This window comes from Urocampus carinirostris, chromosome 16, assembly GCF_059441175.1.
Source record: "Urocampus carinirostris isolate Australia breed hairy pipefish chromosome 16, RoL_Ucar_1.0, whole genome shotgun sequence".
Taxonomy (NCBI): Eukaryota; Metazoa; Chordata; class Actinopteri; order Syngnathiformes; family Syngnathidae; genus Urocampus; species Urocampus carinirostris.
The window spans coordinates 6,726,098-6,740,875 of NC_142364.1; the positions used below are offsets into that span (position 1 = coordinate 6,726,098).

General features: G+C 42.7%; 1 protein-coding gene across 2 annotated transcripts in view; it reads right to left on the bottom strand.

The window, feature by feature from the left end:
* Window positions 1-356: 356 nt before the first annotated feature.
* The window catches only part of abl1 (ABL proto-oncogene 1, non-receptor tyrosine kinase), a 56,813-nt gene continuing 42,391 nt past the window's right edge, over window positions 357-14,778 (bottom strand). For both annotated transcript variants that reach the window (XM_088355575.1, XM_088355576.1), the window contains 7 exons: window positions 13,512-13,596; window positions 13,221-13,398; window positions 10,311-10,495; window positions 9,119-9,271; window positions 8,931-9,020; window positions 8,734-8,862; window positions 357-7,165 (listed from right to left, as the gene is read on the bottom strand). In XM_088355575.1, the coding sequence (XP_088211701.1) occupies window positions 5,610-7,165; window positions 8,734-8,862; window positions 8,931-9,020; window positions 9,119-9,271; window positions 10,311-10,495; window positions 13,221-13,398; window positions 13,512-13,596 (2,376 nt within the window). In that variant the 3' untranslated portion in view covers window positions 357-5,609. The remainder of the gene's footprint in view (window positions 7,166-8,733; window positions 8,863-8,930; window positions 9,021-9,118; window positions 9,272-10,310; window positions 10,496-13,220; window positions 13,399-13,511; window positions 13,597-14,778) is intronic.

Consider the following 14,778-nt stretch of genomic DNA (forward strand, 5'->3'; position numbering starts at 1 on the left):
GAATATTTTTCTTTAATGACTACCATCTTTAACCAGTAGGAGGCACTGAATAATACCCACTGTCCCTTTAAGTGCAGCCATTGCTGATTAAGGATTCATTGATTACGGATTGATTTTTACCATTTTTAACGTTTTTCTTTTTAAAATCTTCATCTTTTGGGGGGTATTGATAAATATGATGGAAAACCTGATTTGGCCCCACCTCACCCAGACCCTAGCTCCGGCAGCCCCCAGTGTAAGAGTTCAAGACCCCAGATTTTGCAGAAATCGAACGTAGAGCGTGTATTATTCGGAGCTTTGGAGAATTTCAGGAAAAGTGTCGTAAAAACATCCATAGGAAGGACTTTTAGAACACATTTCAGTCGTCAGCATTTGGTGTTTTATTAGAACCAAAATAGAACTAAAAAAATCAGAAAGAAGTAAGAAAACCTATTTACAATCTGTTGACGAAATGTGGACCCAAGGAGTGGTGGTAGGAATAACAAAGGAAAGGGACCGAACCGTGATTGGCCGCTACCAAAGTCCCGACAGCCCCTTCCATTTCTCACTTTTTACACTCGCACACACAAATTCAACACTTTGTACACACTTTCAGCATTTTTCCTCTCGCTTCTTGAATATAATCGGACCCAAAAACACGAACATTTATTTGTATACGGTGCCGTGAAAACGGATTTGCCCCCTTCCTGAATTCTGTTTTTTGCATGTTTATCACTGGCAAAGGTTTCAGATCATCAAAGCAACTTGAACATAACACAGAACCAAGGAAACACAAAATGCAGTTGGAAATGTTGATTTCAATTATCGAGACACAAAAACATCTAGACCTATGTGAAAAGGTAACCTAATAGCGAGTTGGGCCACCTTTGTCAGCGATAACAGAAATCCAATGTTTACGATAATCGGTAACGGGTCAAAGAACAGAGCAAAAAAATTAGATTCAAATCCAGACTTTGACTAGGCCAATCCGGAATCTCCATTCAGAGGTGGACTTGCTGCTGTTTTAGATTGTAGTCCTACGGCACAATCCAAGAGCGCTTGAGTTTGAAAGCACCAACTCGTGCCTGGAGGTTCTCCTTCAGGATCTTCTGGTAAACACCAGAATTCTTTATTCCGCAAGTTGTCCTGTACTGAGGCAGCAAAGCGGCCCCAGATCATCACAGAGCCACCACCATGCTTTACTGTAGCCATCATGTTCTTTTTGGTCAAAAGCAGTGCCATTTTTACGCCAGATGTAACGGGCAGCACACCTTCCAAAGAGTTTCATTTTTGACTCAGTCCACAGAATGTTTCTCCAAAGGTTTTGAGGATAATCAAGATGCTCTTTGGCAAATGTGAGAAGACTTTCTGTGACATCAGTGGTTTCCCCCTGGGAACTCTCCCACAGATACCATACTTGGCCAGTGTTTTTCTTTTGGTGGAGGTTCTTTCGTAACCTCCTGGATGAGCCTTTGTCGCCATCTTGGAGTAATCTCAGTTGGTCGACTACTCTAGGGAAGGTTTGCCACTGTTCCCAGTTTTCTCCTTCTGTAGGTAATGGCTCTGACAGTGGTTCGCTGGAGCCTTACATCCTTGGAAATGGATTTGTGTCCTTTCAATCACTTTTTTTTCCAATTTCTTCTGACATTTCTCTAGACCATGGCATACCAATTGTATTCTTGAGAATTGTTGGCTTACTTTGTCTTATCTGATTCAATTGAAGTGATTTCTTGATTCAACACACGTGGCGGCAATCAATGTTGGGCGTCGCTGTGAAGTTAACCTCAGCTTTCCCAAAACTTTGGTTAGTCCGTTACTTTGTGATAATCTGAAACCTTTGCGAGTGATAAATATGCAAAAAAACAGAGAATTCAGGAAGGAGGCAAATTATTTTCCATTCACGGCCTCCGCACATGCTCACTTAGGCTACATTCACACTGCAGAGCTTAATGGCCGATTCTGATTTTTGGGGATGAAATCCGATGTTTTTGTGAGCTCATTCACATGACCAACTAAATGCGACCCGTATGAGACTTGATCTTAACAACTGTCACGCATGCACATATGAAGACACGTGACTTCACATGAACTCATGTTTGCGGAAGTACTCATGGATTTTAAAAGCAGAGCGTTGTCTCCCTAAATATGAATTGAATCCAAAACTTGGCTTTCCCTATTGAATACTGTCAGTGTGGTGGGATTTAATGGTAAAGCATCAGTCTTAAACTCGCGGCCCAGGGTCCAATTGCGTCCCCCAGGATGATAGTTTGAGGACCTTGATCTGAAAATGAAAGGGATAGTGTGTATTACTTTCCCATTAGGTGTCGCTGAATTCTGTTATGCCGCTGAAAACGAGCGCTAAAAGCACAACAGAAGACAAAATACAGAGACTCAAAGTGACCAAAACACGCCAATAAGAAAAACAGAAAGACAGAGAAAAACTGGAAAAAAAATAATCTATTTTTTTCTTTTCTTCATTTTACTTTTTCTGCTTTCTGTTCCCCTACTTTTCTTTTGACTCCCCCTTTCCTCATTTGTTCTTCCCTTTTTTCATTCATTTAGATAAAATCTTTTTCCCCTTCTTTGAGAAAAACTGGGTACAAATAGAAGAAAAAGGCTGTTTTTTGCTCACTTTCAGTTTCTAATTGATGGGTGCAATATTCATTACATTGACTATAAAAACACCTTCTCTTTTGGGAAATTGGAATGTTTTTATCGGCGCAGTTTTTGTGGAAAACCCCATTTGGCCCAACCTCATCTGGATCCTTGTTTCAGCGGCCCCCAATGCAAGTCAGACAACTGCACTAAAGGATACTGTTGCTTTAAGAATGAATATCTGCGACACGTTGTGAATCAGCGATGTGATTTGAGCTATTCTGTGAGTTACAAAATAAACAAGTGTTCCCCTTCCACGAATGTGTGATTTAATGAAACTCCGTGTTTTCGTCCGCCGTGGTTGTTAATTTCTCTTGCTTCCTCCAGCCTGGTTGAACACGAATGCGTCTTGACAAAAGTCGCATTTTGAAAGATAGGATAGGTATCGGAATTTGGACTACAATTGAATGTGGACTGGGTCTGGTGCGCAAAAAATGCCATTTCCCTGCAGTGTGAACCTAGCCATAGTCGACTTCCTGTACTCACACGCGACATTCGAGAAACACTCTCATGTCTGACGTCTTGAAAGCTGCTTTTAATAAAGTCCCGTTCCAGAGTCTGCCGAGTTCCTCGGTATCTGCAGAGGACCATGGCTTGAAGGCACAATCTATCATGAAGTAACAAGCGACAAAATGTTAAATTAAGGCTCCAAACTGACTCAAAGGTGCGACTAGATTTGGTCGCATCCTGATTTGTGGCAGAACACTTTGAGGCTTTCAAGAGGGTTTGTTTGATAAGAGAAGGTAGATGTTGAATCAGATTTTTGTTTTCGCAGTACGTTTGGTCGCATCTGCGATTTACTTGGTCGCACCCTCATTTGTAGCAAAACAGTATGACCACAGTAAGGCTAACAGTCGTTTCGTAAGAGAAAAAAATGATTGTGACTAGAAATAAACAATAGATTTACGTGAACTGCTTTTTCTCTTTTGGTCACATTTACTTGGTCGCATTCTCATTTATGGCAGAACAGCACGAGCACATTGAAGCTTACAGGGGATTTTTTTCATGAGAAAAACAAATAGTGACTAAAAATAAACACACTAATTTTGTGTGACTCAAAATCTGGTCACATATGCAAGTGACTTGGTCTCAAAACAGTATGACCCCAGTAAGGCTAACAGGCCGTTTGTGTATTCGGCGAAACATTTATTGTAACTAATTGTGACTAATTTGGTCGCACCCTATTTTGTAGTGTGAGCGCAGTAAGGCTATCAGTCAGTATGTTTAGGAAGAGAAAAATTGGTTGTAGTTGTGACTTAAATCGAAAACATTTACTTTGTGTGACTTTTTTTTTTTACCATAAATTGGGTCGCATTTGTGAAATCCTTGGTCGCACGCTCATTTCTGCAGAACAGTGTGAGCACATTAAGGCTTACAGTCGGTTTAAAAGAGAAAAATGTATTGTGACTAAAACTAAACGCACCAACTTTGTGTGAATTGTTTTTACGCTAAATTTGATCGCGAGTAACTTGGTCGCACCCTCTTTTGTGGTAGAATAGTGTGACCACATTAAGGCTTACAGTAGGTTGGTTTAATAAGAGAAAATAATATTGTAACTAAAAATAAACGCACTAACATTGTGTGACTTGTTTTGACACTTAATTTGGTTGCATTTGCGAGTTACTTGGTCGCACCCTCTTTTGTGCCAGAATAGCGTGACCACAATAAGGCTTACGGTCGGTTTGTTTAATAAGAAAATAAAAGGATTGTGACTCAAAAATATACAAAACACATTTTTTAGACAAAATTTGGTCGCATTTACGAGTTACTTGGTCGCACCCTCATTTGTGGCAGAATAGCGTGACCACATTAAGGCTTACAGTCATTTTAATAAGAAAATAATAGGATTGCGACTAAAAATAAACAAAAAACTTTTTTAGACTAAATTTGGTCCCATTTGCGAGTTACTTGGTTGCACCCTCATTTGTGGCAGAATCGTGTGACTACATTAAGGCTTAAAGTCGTTTTTTTAATAAGAAAATAAAAGAATTGCGACTAAAAATAAACAAATAAAATTTTTGAGACTAAATTTGGTCGCATTTGCTAGTTACTTGGTTGCACTTATTTTTGAAGAACATAACAACGCTAAGGCTTAGTGGGTCTGTTTGATATAAAAAAGAAGATTGTGACTCAGATGGTTTTGATACTAAATTTGGTCGCATTAAAATTATATTTGGTTGCATCTTCATTTGTGGCAAAACAGCGTTACTGCATTAAGGCTTTCAGTTAGTTTGTTGGACAAGTAAGAATTGATCGTGACTAAAAAAAAAACACTAGTTTTGTGTGATCTGCTATGGTTTTGCACTAAATTGGATTGCAGTTGCGAGTTACTTGGTCGCAGTATCAAGTCTGGAAAAGCTAAGAGAAATAACTTATTTTTTTCTCACATGAGTCATGGTTTGGTGCCACTTGTCTTTCATCCATATTTGTTTGATGGTGTTCACAAATGACCCTTAGGAAATGTATGATCGGGATTAACCATCGCAAACAAATGTTTCGAAATGTGTATTTTGTTTTGGGGGAGTTTGCTTCTGTTTCAGTTTTGATCTCGCTTAGCATTTCACATTTTCGGTTTCAGCCAAAGAATTTGATTTTTGTGAATCCCTAATACTTTGGTAAAATGACTGAAATTGAAGAAGTGAATAAAAAAATATGACGAAAAATGCCCATTGTGCGGTCCTTTTTTGGGTGCTACCCAAGAATTAAAAAAAAAAAAAAAACAACACTCCAACATTGACTGGCACATAAGAAAATTCCGGATGCTGTAAGCTCAGTCGAAGGCCTCCTATTTCGGAAAACTGCACTTCATCCGCCCCCGGAAGTACACGAGGAAGAGATTTCAAGCAAGACGACCACAAAGACTTGTTCGTAGCGCGTCAACATCCGTTCGCAGTCCAAAACCTGCAGAGGTTTTTCGCTTCCATCGGCAAAGACCACGGTTGAGTTTAAGTCAGGGTTTTTCGAAGCACGTCTCGCTACCTCTGAACAATGTCACTGATCTCCTTGACAGACGACAGCAGCTTGCTAAAGTCCTGCTGCGCGTTGGCGCCCCCGGAGGCGGCGGGGCAGATCTGCAGCTCCCGAAGACTGCTCTCCAGCTTGTTGATGGCCTCGCGGAAGGCAAACTTGTTCCGCATCTGCTGGATAGAGTCCACGTAGCTGACGCAGAACTTGGAGAGGTTCTTGCCGGCCTCCAGGACGGCGCCGTGGCTGCCCGTCTGCTCCGAGTTGCGTCCGATGGCGGCCCGGAGCTGCTCGGCGCCTTCGAGGACCATCTCGCGGGTGACGGCCGAGTTGGGCGTGCGCTCCGAGGCCTGGCGCGGGGCCGTCTTGCGCAGGGAGCGCCGGGGGTTGACCAGGGGGATGAAGGCGGCCGGCTCGCCCCCCAGGGAAGCGCTCGCCGAGGCGGAGGTCTTGAGCGGTTGAGGTTTGGCGTTGCAGCTCAGGGGCAGCTTTTTAGCCCCTTCGCCGGAAGTGGTTCCGTGGAGAGACTCTGACGGGGCCTTGGCTTTGATGTCCGATGAAGGGGATTGGATATCCTGAGCGGGGCCGCGTGAATTCTTGGCTGTTTTGGCACTGGCCGGTGGTGGAGGGGGAGCCGGTTTGAGTTTCTGGAATTTACTCTTCTCTCGGGGGTCGGCGGTGTGCTTGTTGCGGCGGGCCCGGCACTCCTCTCCGGCAGCGCCCAGCGCCGGGAAGACGCTGGGCTTCAGGAGCTCAGCGTGAAGGGCGCTGGTTTTAGAGTTCTCCGGGAGCCCGGGCCTCTTGACCGACTTAGGGGTTAGAGTCTGAGGGCTGGATCCGGGACTGGTCTCGGCATCTTTCGCCGATTCTTCCGGAGACTCCTCTGCTTTCTTGGGCAGACGGGGGGGAGGCGTCAGAGCGCCCCTCCGGAGCGGGGCGTCCCCTTTCTGCTCATTGGTCCTCTTTCGCGGCAGCGCCGGTTTCCCCCCGAAGGTACCCGAGTCAAAGTGCCTCTGGCCCAAATCCCGCGGTAGAGTGACGGACCTCCACTGAGTGCCGTCTGAGCCGGTGGGGAGGCTAGAAGACCAAAAGTAGCGCTTTGAGTTTCCTATGACCTCATCTTCACTGGGAGGGGAGACTACCCCTTTGCCCGTAGGTCCGGGCAGGGCAGGGGCACCCTTCCGCCTGGGGAACAAAAGTCCTGGATAGCTGGGTGCACCGTTTGTGGCGTTATTGTTTGTAGCTGAGGACTTTGAGGACTCGAGGGAATGCCCGGCGTCATGGATGCCTATAGATCCTCCGTTGCTGAAGCAGTCGCTGTCCCGAGGGTCCGAACCCCTGCCGTGCTGATCCGGGTGTATGTCCATTTCTCGGAAGGAGGAGCTGCGCTTGGGGGGCGCCGGGGCGTTCTTCTTTTTCTTCTTGATCAGGCTCAGGAAGCCGCCACGCGATTTGTCCTTGTCCTTAGGCAGCAGACGGTCGTCCTCATTCAGATTGCTGTCCAGGAGGGGGCGCTCTTTCCTGGGGAGCATCGGGGAGGGGAGGGCCATCTCAGGATCCAAAGGGTCTGAGGAGGGAACGAGAACAGTGAAACAGTGGGAAAATATTTCATTTACAAGCGTCTATCGCTATGGGTGGTGTAAGGTCCGCTAGCAGCTGGGCGACATGGACACATTATATCGGTCTGACATTGCTGTTAGCTTTAGTGGCTAAAACCATTAGCATTATAAGTAAGGAATGTGCAAATTAGTTCCTAAACTGACATACATTTCAAGTCACATCATGTTCACTTGGATAGGCCTTAATCATAAGAAGTTTCAAAGAGCCGCACAGACCACAGACTATTATGACACCATCCCCCGATCTAAAACCTACAAGAGGGCAAGGAAAAACTCAAAACCTCAGCACCAGGTGAATGAATAAACAATTATTGTACAGAGAAAATACCAAAATTAACTTTTGCTGAGGTTTTTTTTTAGTTTGCAGGTTTCAAATCAGTGGATGTTGTAATTGTGGTCTGTGAACTCTTTGGAGACTTTTTGTGATTAAGGGCTACACCAGGGGTGGCCAACCTGGTCCTCAAAAGCCGCAAGTACTGCATGTTTCTTCTCCAACTCAGGTGATGCAAATTTTCAGCTTGTTAGTAAGCTTAGTGGGAGTTTGATAATGATCCAAGGGATTGGAATCACCTGTATTGAAACAGGTTAGCCACCCCTGGGCTATCCGGATACATTGCCAAAATTATTAGACCGATCGCATTCTGTCCATTTCGGATAGTCCCGGTCACTCGTAGCAGACGACAACGCCATCGCAAATTGCTAATATTCTCGCTGTATTCTATCAGCTCCTTCCCCTGAAGAATTCTCGTGCCGGCGTGATGAGGGGGCCAAGGTGAAGGCTAAGCGGCTAGCAGCGACATAAGTCTTCGGTACCTTCCGTAATCATGGGAAATGTGAACTCTATCAAATAAGACAGACGAACTGGCTGTGCTGGTGAAAAACATCAAAGCGTACAGGGAGTTCAGTTTGCTGTGTTTTACGGAAACGTGGCTCACGTCTAGCATCCTGGACGCTAACGTGGAGCTACCCAGCTTCAGCGCTTTTAGGGCAGACAGAGACACAAAAGCCTGCGGGTAGCGGAGAGGAGGCGGACTCGCTATCTACGTGAACACGAGGTGGTGTAACCCTGGGCACAAAGATTTCCATCTGCTGCAGGGACGTCGAACTTTTGGCCTAGCGTGCGACGTGATCCACTCCGCTGTTGCTAAACTACAACACAGCACCCCGAGGCCATCCTGTTAATAATCAACACAAGGATACTGCTGGAAGTGTGAATTTCCTTACGGAAATGAATAAAGTATCCATCTATCCATCAATCTATCTATATCCTGTCATTAGAAACTAGGTGCCGCGTTGTGTTTATTGTCCCTTAATAAGGGACCTTGCACCATTTATAAGGGGAGCAGTTGGCTGAGGTTGACATATATGCTATAATGTCAATTAAACCAAGATGATCATTTTATTTGAAAAATGGTGGCACATCACACACTACTAAATGGGGATTATCAATCCCTTGGATTAAAGGGAAAAATGTTTTACAGAAAACGCCCTAGTTAACAAGTGAAGAAACCTTTACCTGGACTATCGCCGTCTCGATTGTCCTTATTTTTGCGCAGCGTTCTGGTTTTGGTGGGCAGTTCCGGAGCCTGCTGAACTGAGCCCAACGTCACCTTCTTCCCTTTCTTCCCCAACTCCTTTTCCACCTCTAAGAGCAAAAAAATCAATCAAGTGAACAGATAGCATGACAGAGAACCTGTGAAGCTTCAGACGAACCATCTGAAATGCTGGATTCCTGGAACATCGTCTCAAAAGCTTGGTGAGTTTCGGCAAAAGACGGACGTTCTAAAGGATTCCACCTCCAACCTTTTGTAGAGATTTAAAAAACAAAACAAAAAAAAAGACTCGTGAGGCTGGGATATGCCACAGCTGCATTCTAACCCTAGCGCAGGCTCGTTACTCACAGGCCCGCATGAGTTCGTAGACTTTCTCAGGGCAGCCTTCGGGTCGGTCCATGCGGTAGTCTTTCTCGAGGAGCTCGTACACTTGGGACAAATCAATGCCCGGGTACGGAGACATGCCGTAGGTGGCGATCTCCCACAGAAGGACACCGAATGCTACAGGAATATGCAAGAACTTTATTCGTTTAGTTGAAATTAGTGGACGACTGATTATTAATAGATATTGGTATCGGCTTTTGTATTCTTTAGATTCGATTATTCAAGCTCAAATGCAGCCGAGACCCTCTCTCCCACTCTCCTTCCTTCAGTCTCACGCGTTACTCGGCCCGCGTCTTCTGATTGGATACGCGACCGTCTGCTGAGCCAATGAAGCTAGAAAAATAACGATAGAGGTGAGTAAACAGTGTCAGCTGCGCTAACCTCCCGAATCTCCACATGCCCGTGACTCAAGAGCGCTGTTGAAATCAAGATTTTAATAAGTCTGTGGTAGAAAAGCATGTGTGTGATTAAGAGATAGCGTAAAAAGTTCAGTTAACTTGTTTTAGGGAAGCACGTTCAGGCGGAGACCAATATATTAGCTCTTATCATAACATTAGTTTGTCAATTACTTGTGTGTGTTTGTGATTGAGAGCGAGCTGAAAAGCAAACTTTAGTGGAAGGCTTTGTGATTAGCTGTTACCATAACATTAGTTTGTCTATCCAGCTCTAAAACAGGAGAGCCCTCACTTTTCAAATTGCAAGCTCTATCAAAATTTGAATGCACTTTTTGGTTCCAGTTGATTTAAGTCATTTTTATTCATTTATTGTAAAAACAAAATCAAGGGGCTATTTAAGTTTTTATGTACCCTTTTGCGAGTTGCTGCAAAGCCTAATTTTATTTTCCTGCCCAGTTAGTTTTTGGTTTGGGTGAAAGATTATTTATGTTAGTTGGTTGAAGTTGGAATATATCTACTGTAAGTTTTAGAGAGCGGGACAAGTTTTAATTAAGTTCACATCAAATTTTCTTTGTTTCTTTTTGCATTATTAAGAACCTTTAATGCCAATTCTTTAAGCTTTAACAGCAAATTAATATTAGCTCCAAATGTCAATTATTAGCCTCCTCTTAGTACTAATAATCCTTATCAACCCTGAAATTACTTCAATAACTCTCAATGGCACTCAATAACTTCATTAATGACATCAGAGAGATACACACCCCACACATCGGACTTGATGGAAAACTTGTTGTAAGCGAGGCTCTCAGGGGCCGTCCACTTGATGGGGAATTTTGCCCCCGCGTGTGCCGTGTACGTGTCTCCCGTCATCAGTCGAGAGAGGCCGAAATCTGCCACCTTCACCAGGTGGTTCTCGCCCACCAGGCAGTTGCGGGCGGCGAGGTCCCTGCGGGAAAATCAAAAGTTGATAAGACTTCGAATTGTGTGCAACTAAGGATGTCTCAATGGGCAGTTCTCAAATTGTCTTTCATGAAAAGTGGATCTGAATACTGTAGACCCCTGGGGAAAAGCAGCCCTTCTTTACAATGTTTTAACATTGCAATTGCAATGGCCCCTTATAATGGCATTTCCCCTGCCATTTGACATCAACAACACACTCTTTCGCGTGCTAATGACCAATGTTCCCTGAAATTTTCCACGGGTATGAGCGTTCACACAAAGTCGGTGAGCAACGCTTGAAACAAAAGTGAGCAACCATTATCCCAAGTGTAGCAAGATAATTCATTATCAAACATGTCCAAAACTTGACATTAAGTTACATTTTGCTGAGTTTCCAGCAATGCAAAATGATTTTTCTCTTTTGAACGAATTGATGAATGTACTATTGCAAAGGTTGTACGGCCTACAGACGTCGTTTGTTTTTACAATTCTTTCACAAGATATCCATTTCTTTTTACTTCCTGATATATTTTGTCGCATAATATTAACATTTTTGGGGACTGATTTCGTCGGTTGTAAGATACAGAACTGTACTTGATCACATTTTTTAGTGGAAGTACAATGTTGGCAACAAGATTCACTTAATATAATTGGAAATTATTTGAATGCAACACAAACTTTTTCTTCTTTTTTCCGTGTTTTTTGTCCTTTTTTTTAAATTCCTTTGAAAAAAATCTCATTGTGTTTATTTTTTACGAGCTGTTACTTTTTTCTTTTTGTTCTTTATTTCCTTTTTTCCCTACATTTCTTTCTTTCTTTTATCTGGGTTTTTTCAAAATTTTTCCTTCTTTTTTTCTCTTCCTTTTGTTTCTTTTTTTCTCATTTTTTTTTACTACTTTTCATTTTGGTATTTTTTTCTTTTTTGTTTGATTCCCCCCTTCCTTTAAGTCATTTTGTGCATCATTTTACATAATATTTGCTCATGTTGGGATTAAAAAAGCAAAAACAACCTGAAGAGCCGTTTAGGACCCGAAAGAGCCGGTTCCTTTTAGTGAGCTGAGCCAAAGAAGCCGGTTCTCGACAAACTCTACTGACTTTACTCAACTTCGTTCTACTTCGACTCGACTTCAAAATACCGCATTTAGGACACAACGTCAGGGGAACCCGTGTATTTTTACCATCATGCACTGTAACTTTGACTATAACGTCGCTTCTTAATTAGTAATTTTGAGCCCTGATTTTTGTGCGCTGGCTAGATTTTCTTGTGCGCTGAGAATGTGCGAGCAGTGCGCAATTGCGCACGCGCGCAGCTTAGAGGGAGCACTGCTTATGACTAACAATATTCAAACTTTGCTGTGTTCGACTGTGAGAGGCAAGTGCTTTATATGTCTCTAAAGCTAGGTTCACACTGCAGAGCTTGATGCTCAATTCCGATTTCTTAGTGAAATCCGATCCTTTGTGAGATGGTACACAGATACAGAGGACTATACACGCTGGTGATTTCAATTATTCTACTAACAATATTAATAAAATCCAAAACCTCACTTTGCCCCTATGAAATGCTCTTACTGTGGTTTGATTTGAATGTAAATACTGTTAGCTACCACGAGAGGATACTATAGCTTTATAAAAGAACTCCACTGCTTGTTTACAGCATTGACTACAAGTGACTTGTACAGACGCTCCCCTACTTACGACCATTCGAGTTACAAAAAACGGTAGATACGAACATTTTTTTCGAGATGTCGAAAAATCACCGGACATTGCTGTAAGTTATTTTTTCAGAGTACAGGATATTCCTGTAGTGCTTCTTTCCACCACTACCTACGTGTGGTGCAGTGAAAGCTCACCCATCATCCATCCCAACGAAGAAATCCGCTTCCTCTTCCGAGTTTGTGTGTAAACATCCTATACTGTATCTCCAGCGTGCTAAGAACTTTGACGTTTTTATTGTTTAATATCTCGTGCATTCATTCAATATGGTTGGTGTAAAGTGTGAAGATGAGGCGAGCCATTTCTTTTGAAATAAAGCTTGCTGCGGTTGAGAAAATGGTCAGATTGCTTTTTTTCGCCCACTTTTTACCATGGAGGAGGACCTCTTGAAGCTCATCTTCCAAAAGTAAGAAACTCAACTTTATTTACCTTTAGCATATTATTTTATGAAGTGTTTATTTTCTAGCACAAAACAATACAGGTTACTGATACAAGCCTTAAACATACATTCCATACAAAATATTCCACTGAAGAAACTTACAAAAAAATTTAACTTATGAAGGATTGTCCGGAACGTATCTCATTCGTAAGTATGGCAGCGTCTGTATAAATACAATGTTGGCTGTTCCGTGAGTTCCAAAATATACTAGTGTTTATCTTCTATGAATATGTGAATTGATGACACTCTGTGTTTTTTCCGCCGTGGTTGTTCATTTGTCTGCTTCCCACCTGGTTGAAGGCTGAATAGTGACGTCTGCCACGTATCAATGACATGCACGTCTGATGAATGCGTCTCGATCGTTCCCACAAAAGTCGCATTCCAAAGACTATGTATGTCTTGGACTTAGGACCGCATATAAAATAGCCTGTGTCTGGTGTAAAAACATCAGATATGAGCTGTTCAGTCAGACTTTAACAGATAAGATACATTCGGCCCTGTGCAAAAAAATCAGATTTCCCTACAGTGTGAACCAAACTTAAGATGCCTATTACTCTTGGCTGACATTATATACCCCCACCTGTGGATAAAGTTCTTTTTCTCCAGGTATTCCATGGCGGAGGAGATCTGTGTGGCCATGTAGAGGAGCACCACGGCGTTGACTTCCTCCCTGTTGCACTCCCGCAGGTAATCCAGCAGGTTGCCGTGGGTCATGAACTCTGTGATGATGTAGAACGGAGGCTCCCGTGTGCACACGCCTGGTTAGGAAACGCAAGGAAAATATGACAATAATACAGATTACATAGTGACGATGTTCCTGAGATCAACCAAAACGTGTATGTATTTTTGGCGAACATTCAAACAGCCTCACCCAAGAGTTGCACCAGGTTGGGGTGTTTGATTTCTTTCATAACAGCGGCCTCCTTGAGGAACTCCTCTACTTCCATTGTGTCCTCCTGCAAAGAAGCAAATTCCGGTGGTAATTTCAAAATTACACCACCAGGTGGAAGCATATTTCTGCTAAAAAAATAACACTATGGCAACATCTGATTTCAGCAAACGGAAGAGTACAATCTAAAGTACCGTAATTTCCACACTGAAACGCATCACCAAAATAAGTCTTCTGTGATCTGTGATTTTTTTTTTCAATATATAAGGTGAACTGGACTATAAGGCAGATAGAATAACAAACTACAATAAATAAAAATAAGTAACATGTTTGTGCATTGATCAGTCGTAATATATCGCTGATCACAATTGCAAAAATTGAATGCGACAGGATTCGAACCTGGATCCCAGAAGGCTGAGCCCCAGAGCCTATCGGAAACGGCATAAGGCTTTATGTCGTCATCATTTTATTTTCAGTCACAATACCAAGTTGTTGATATTGGGCCAGGCCGCAAGAATATTTTCAGACATTAAACCGGTCTGCAGTACAAAAAAAGGTTGCATACCAAATGCATTCGCTGACTCACAAAGTCTTTACGAAGCGCACATGATTCTAAACTGAATGCAGGGTAAGACATTGTAGGAAGTAATTGGGTTGTCCTGAAATATATAAACACATGGCAGCACGTATTCAACGTGTGTCACTTACTTGCTTAATTTAAGCTGCGAAAAAGTCAGAATAATTTCACACAGATTTTTAATCACTTTCTGTTTTCTCATTTCTCCAACATTTGTGTCTGGTACCGTGACTTAAAATAGCGTGATAATGAGGTAAGACCCATTTCCTTTTCCTATGTCATCTGTGGCCTGGTGGTTATCCATTGCAAATATGATAAAACACCGGTATACATTTTTCATTTTTACCATATAAAAGGTAGATTGTAAGGCGCATGTTTAAATTTCAGGCCAATTTGTGGTTTTTGGGTGCTAGACTTACACTATATATGGATGAATACAACTGTGACTTACACTATGAATGCATGGGTATACTGTGTGGGGGCACAAAATAAATTGGAAATCAACCAATACTCAAACGTGAGTAAACTGGAGTTTGGGTGTATCCGAGGGCTCAGCGGCATAAAAATATCCTGATTGAGGGCACCAGTAAATAGATTAATGGTTCAAACTTTGCAGAAATTCATTTAATATGAGTGCTAATGAAATCAAGGGAATACTGTATCTCCAGATAA